The sequence below is a fragment of the Micrasema longulum genome, unplaced genomic scaffold (genome assembly GCF_059751315.1).
Source record: "Micrasema longulum isolate JH-2025_06_02 unplaced genomic scaffold, ASM5975131v1 h1tg001650l, whole genome shotgun sequence".
NCBI lineage: Eukaryota > Metazoa > Arthropoda > Insecta > Trichoptera > Brachycentridae > Micrasema > Micrasema longulum.
In genome coordinates this window covers 587,649-594,096 of record NW_028278829.1, presented here as the reverse complement: position 1 = coordinate 594,096, position 6,448 = coordinate 587,649, and the positions used below count along the sequence as shown (strand labels likewise).

Genomic DNA, 6,448 nt, shown 5'->3' with positions numbered 1-6,448 from the left:
GCAAAACTTACACAAAACATTCTTAAGGTACAAAATGTTGATTTTCAAATCTCGATACTATATTTAATGTTTTTAAAAATATCTTTTGGATTAAGGCGAAAAAATACAATCACTTAAGGAAATGTCATGTATTTTATTCTCTTAACAAGCGTGTTTTTTAAAAAAAATATTTTTTGTTCATTGTGATAATAGTTAATGCAGTTTAATAAAAATGCACAGCACAAATAATATTGGAGAAAAAATGTACACACATTTATTGATAAACAATAAAAATTGCACATTTGGTTAAATTAAATTTAGTAAAACCTTTTTTTATTAACATCCTGTAGATTTTAAATGCGTTTGTGTGAGTTTTGCAAACGCTCCAGCTTAAATGGAACTGAGATAATGGCACTTTTGTGAAACGGGTTAGTAATCGAATCTACACAACAATTGGAATGTTTTTTACTTTGACAAATGAAGAATAATGCATGAATTCGTCTTTTTTGTAGCACGAAAAAGAATTTATTATTAAGAAAAGATTTTTTTATTTATTTAAAATTAAAAAAGATTTTTTTATTAAGATGTGCATTTTGCAGAAAATAGCCAGCCCTAGTAAAACTCTGATGTGTGTTATGTCATTATGTATTGGTCACATTAGTTTATTCACCAATGTTTTGAGTATGTCCAAATGCTTACAGACTGGCTGGACTTCCTCCCTAGGGAGCTCTTCATATTTCAATTTGTTGCAACAGAGAGAGAAAACATTTTTGATAGGGGAATATGGAAGTTTAGCCATTTACAGAGCTTATGATCTGTTATTGGCTGGTTCAAGCGGCCATTTTACACACTGTGTAACATTCACCTTTCTGCCTATGTTTTAACATCCACTCTTTTATCGGTTTCCAGCTAGTCAGCAAGCATTTGGACATACTCAAAACATTGTTGAACAGAAGAAGTATAAAATTAGAAAATTGTTTCCAAGCGTTGCCTAGTAGGTGAATTGGCTCAGCCAAATGAATCTTACCCACGTGATAAAGGTTTCAGCTCTTTTACTTCACAAAAACTTCACAAAAACAGATGGAAAAGTTAAGGAAATGTGGACAAATAGTTATACATATTCTATTAAAATGTTTTTGTGTTAAACCAACTTTTTTCTTTTCTTTCTTTTTCTGAATCAAATAATGAAAACATTATGGGTTTTTGTAGCAGCATATTTATAAAAAAATGTAAAAATATTATTTAAACTGTGACGATTTTAGCACGAATAAATAATCTATGGTATAAAAAAAACCATAGCGATACATAACCATAGATAAAAAACATTCTTGGCATCTGTCAAATAGGACGATAAACAGTGTTTTGTTAATATTTTTATTCGTCATTCATTTGATTAGTAAAATTATGTATTACGATGTGCGAAAGAAAACTTACGATTATGGAATCTGAAATCAGAATTTCGAACCCAATAGATGATTCTGGAAAGCTTTGCAGGTTATGTTTGGGAAATGAAGCTGCTTACAATATATTCCATGATGAATCGATGATAGTGGTCAAATTACAACAATGTTGTTCTGTAGAGGTAATCATTTTCAATTATTATTGAAAAGTTAACTCTCCTCGATTTTAAACACCATTCATTACATATTTCACACCGTCATAATTATTTGTTAAAACTGACTGTTAAAATGCGCAGTTTGGCAAAAATTATTACACCACACATATTTTTTTCTTATTGTTTTTATGCCAATCAACAGGCTCACAAAAGCCCTTATCGATTGGCATTAAAAAATATATATACATTGACTGTGCTTAGCCTAAAAAATCTCAGTAACTATTTAAAATTGAAGTATGGTAATAGTATGACTTAAGCAGACATGGAAAGTGTGTCATCTTTAAGCCAGGCCTGATAACACCGCTTGCTTCTTGAATGTGTGCCCTTGCTGTAGGAACACATTGAGAATGATGTTTAGAAATATTTTGTTAAATGTTTTGAAAATCCTCAGCAGAGGTGAAAAGAATTCAATGTTGGTTCTTAAATTTCCTAAATCAATGACAGCATCGGTACGCAAATTACGGTAGAGTGTGTTGAAGTTAATCTGAGCATGATAATATGGGCATATATATGGGCTCTAGTTAAATATTATTTTGTGCAGAATTATTAAACCAGCCAAAGCCTTCTAAATTATTAAGTAAAAATGTAGAAGCATTCTAAAAGATCATACTAGCTAATTACAAGTGTAGATATGTAGTCCATTTCTAAACATTAAAGATGAAAAATTTACATTGCATTGATTCTATCCGCATTATGTGAATATTATAATTTGGAGATCAAATTATAGGATTGAATTCAAGCAAGCTATCTTATTAACTTAACCTCTTTTGATCTTGGCTGGTATTCCACACGCTCTCGTGGCCGTATTTTCTCGTGTATTTACATATAAAAAACATGAGAAAAACTGTTTTCTCGTGCCGCGAGAGTGGTTCAGAATAGCACCTCTGACACAAACCTGGCCACAGTTTTAAAAGATGTATTACGGAAACCAGTTGAATAATGATTTATCTTTCACAGATTTATCTACTTGAATACTTTCTAGCAATGTAATTTATTTTTCAAAAACCTCACTATTAAACGCGAAAAAGTTGCATAACTACCGCCATTTTGAGTGATTCACACTTGAGAATCCTTGACAAAAACAGTAACCATTCAAATCTGCCGACGGAATGCTATATGCTGTTTTGGCTGTAAAAAAATACTCTAGAGAGTTCTTTAAAGTATTGGCGGTGTAATTTTTTTTATTTACAATGACTTATTCAAGTCCCTGTTATATATTCTTTCTAAATGTTGTAGGTAGGTAAAAATATTTTTTGCGTACAGCTCTAATCAAAGTTATTTTTAATTACAAATTGAATAGCAAATTTTTTTAATAATTTGATTTTGCGTTGGTATTTATTAATAATAATTCCAAAATAAAATGCTAATTGATGTTTCAGGTTTTTGAAAATGATGGCTTACCAGAACGTATATGCCTAAATTGTGTTAACACAATTGACGTGTCTATAAACTTTAGAAAACTATGCGAAGAGAATGATAAAATCTTACGCAAGAATATCTATTTAATGAAAGCACAAATCAAAAACGAATTAGACGTCAAAGATGAATGTGATTATTTCGATAATTATGAAAGTTTTGCCGAAATTACCGATGGTATTAAAGAAGAAGAAAAGTACAAACCTTCCTCTCATAAACACAAGATTAAATCTAGAAAAAAACGGAAAAAGACGCTTAGTGAAATCAAACTCAAAAGGCGTAAAAAACTTATGCGAGAGAAAATAAAAATCGAAGAAGAAAATGATGCAGAACCAACATCCTCGAGTCGTAAAGGCTTCTCTGAATCAGGTGGTCTATGTCCCTACTGTGGAAAAGTTTTTACCAAAATGGCTTCCCTAAACACACACGTCCGAAAACATACATTAACCGAAGTATTCAATTGCAACAAATGTTCAAAGTCCTTTAAAGAACTCAAAAGATTAAAGGACCACGAACGCACTCATCTAAATATTAGGGAATACTCTTGTGAAGTTTGTGGAAAACTGTTTGGCACAAAAAGTTGTGCGAAAAAGCATCTGGAAAGGGTTCACTTGAAGTCACAAATTGTTTACTGCAAAATCTGCAATAAAAAACTAGCACACATGAACAGTTTGAGAGTAAGTATTATTTCTATTCGTGACTTTTTCAATTTAAATAAATATGATAATACATAACCATCTTAGAAATCAGCCATTTGATTTTCGAACAACCACTATAATCTGCCCTTTTATTGCTAGATTAAAGCACCGTAGCTCTGTAGTTCTCCAAAATTTGTCTAATTTTATGTTAAATTTAGTAGTTCATCAATCGCCGAGACTCAAGCAAGGTAATTCATTATTTAATCGTTGATAATATTCAACGTCCAGGCGAATAAAGAATACCGTTATGAATACATGTGTGTAAAATAGAACTAGAACCCTGGATGAGTGTTTTTGACTTGATAGCTACTCTCAGGTAAAAATCCTGAAAAGAAAACTGACTAGAGATATGTCTGCTTCGTTATGTAGTAGTATGCGTTCACTTGTGATTCTTGAGGCCCTGGTTTTGATTTCTAGCGCGTTGGATATGAATTATTGATTTTAAAGGTAGTTCTACGCTGCAATATTTCATTGTTCCTGGATTAGTACCTAAAGCATAAGACTGATCTCCTTATGTTTCATGTAACATGTTTTTTCTCAAAAAAATAATCAAATTTAAAATACATCTTTCATAATAAACGAGGTCCTTGCGACAAACCTATTGTAGTTTTTACGCATTATATGCACTATGATTATTGTAAATATGCTAATTTTAAATAACTTGTTAAATTAGCTAAAGTCTTTAACAGCTTGCTGCAAAAGCTCAGGGAATAAAAAATATAGATTGTGAAGCTGTTTGTGGGAGATTTCATTTATAATATAGTGTGTCAAAAACCCACTGACTTAACTGAAAAAAGTGTAATTCCTGCCTTGATACAAGCTTACCTAGAAGTGAGGCAGGCAATAAAATGTGTAATTAGGTGTGGGGAACTCTAAATTATTGTTTATGTTGTTATAAAAAATGAATAAATAAAATAAAATAAAAAAACAAATAAAAAAAAGTTACGAATAAAAAGATGCTATCTAGATCATTCCCCTATAATACGAGGTGTATTCAGAAAATAATGGAAATTTTTCAATTTTGCGGGTTTGGAGAGTCCGATTGTCAAATTTGACCACCAATGAAAACGTGGAAAAAGTTAATGTAATGGTTATGAACGATCGCCGAATCCCAATCCCAGAAGTCGCTGGCGTATCGATTGGCTCATGCCATAAAATTTTTTCGAATGTTTTGGGTATGAAACGCGTGGCAGCAAAATATGTTCCGGAATTTTGGAATTTTGAACAAAAACAGCGGCGAATGGAAGTTGCTCAGGTGTCACTAAATGAAGTCAACAACGATGCAGAATTACTGAAATGTGCTATAACAGGTGACGAAACATGGTTTTACGGATATGACGTCAAAACTAAGTCTCAATCGTCCTAGTGGAGGCATTCTGGATAGCAAAGACGAAAATCGCCGAGCACGCCGAACATGTCTAACCTTGACAGCTGGCACAGTCAAAGTAAACAATCAATACAGCTGAAAATTTTAGCATACTTCAGGGGTATGTAAACCAACATAATTATAAAAAATGACTATCGGACTTTTCAAACCCGCAAAATTTTTAAATTCCCGTTTTTTTCTGAACACACCTCGTATAAGATTCAGGAAATAAAGCAGTTCAAATTTGAATCCATTGTGTACAATAATTTTATATGTGTAGCTTTGTTTTGTCTGTATCAATGAATTAACAGTTGCAATATTTGATATTTCCAGTGCCATATGAAAGTCCACACCGGTGAGAGAACGTTCGAGTGTGATGTTTGCAGCAAAAAATTTGCATTCAAATGTAGTCTCCTTGTTCATATGCGCTGTCACACGGGGGAAAAACCTTATGCCTGCAAATTCTGCGATTCTAAATTTGCAGCACTCAAGACTATAAAAGAACATGAGAGATTACATACAGGAGAAACTCCTTACTTGTGTCCTGTATGTTCCAAAGGATTTACACAGAAATCAAATATGAAAAGCCACTTTAGAAATAACCATAAAGGAGCTGAAGTCAAGTTTGGAATGCAAGACTTACCGATTTAAATTATGGTTGTCTATTGCCATTTCTTTGAGGGATTCCATTTGAATTTCAAATGAAAAAAGTGTATTTTAAGCTTTGAGCAGTTAAATTATTACTACCCAGCTGATTCATCGTTACCGATATCTAAAGAGTGATGTAAGGTTAATCAATTATTTGTCTAATTTACAATGAAAGACGGGAGTTGTCGCTGGATGTGAAAATGCCCCTCGGGGGTAAATAAACTAAATAAATTTATATATTTATACCATCATTCTGCTTATGTTTAAACATCCACATTTCCTCGACTCTTCCGTCTGTTGACTTTTGTGAAGTGAAAGAGCTGAAACCTTCATCATGTGGGTGAGATTCATCCGGCTGAACCAATTTACTTACTAGGCAACGCCTGAAAACAATTTTTCAATTTTTATACTTCTTTTACTAGTTAGTTGATTCAACAAAGTTTTGAGTAAATCCAAATGTTTGTAGACAGGTTGGATTTCCTCACCCACATGATTAAGGTTTCAGCTCTTTAACTTCACAAAAGTCAACAGATGGATGAGTTGAGGAAATGTGGATGTTTAAACATAGGCACAATGGTAAATGTTACACAATGTGTAAAAGTGGCCACTTAACCAGCCAACGACAATTCATAAGCCCTGTAAATGCCTAGACTTCCATTTTCCCTTCTCAAAAACGTTTTCTCTCTACTGCAACAAATTTAGAATTTTTTTTTTTTTTTTTTTCAC

The 6,448-nt window shown here is 32.5% G+C and overlaps 1 protein-coding gene across 1 annotated transcript; it reads left to right on the top strand.

The window, feature by feature from the left end:
* The first annotated feature begins 1,303 nt into the window (after window positions 1–1,303).
* On the top strand, window positions 1,304–5,875 carry LOC148274434 (uncharacterized). Its single transcript, XM_088237125.1, has 3 exons — window positions 1,304–1,561; window positions 2,974–3,687; window positions 5,408–5,875. The coding sequence occupies exons 1-3, from the start codon at window positions 1,394–1,396 to the stop codon at window positions 5,723–5,725; spliced, it is 1,200 nt and encodes a 399-aa protein (XP_088093251.1). The 5' UTR covers window positions 1,304–1,393; the 3' UTR covers window positions 5,726–5,875.
* The last annotated feature ends 573 nt before the right edge of the window (window positions 5,876–6,448 follow it).

Excerpts from the sequence above, each read along its gene's own strand:
- LOC148274434 (XM_088237125.1), top strand. The coding sequence starts at position 1,394 with ATGTGCGAAAGAAAACTTACGATTATGGAATCTGAAATCAGAATTTCG. Across the intron at positions 1,562-2,973 it reads AACAATGTTGTTCTGTAGAG|GTTTTTGAAAATGATGGCTT; the intron begins GTAATCATTTTC and ends TTGATGTTTCAG. Across the intron at positions 3,688-5,407 it reads CACACATGAACAGTTTGAGA|TGCCATATGAAAGTCCACAC; the intron begins GTAAGTATTATT and ends TGATATTTCCAG.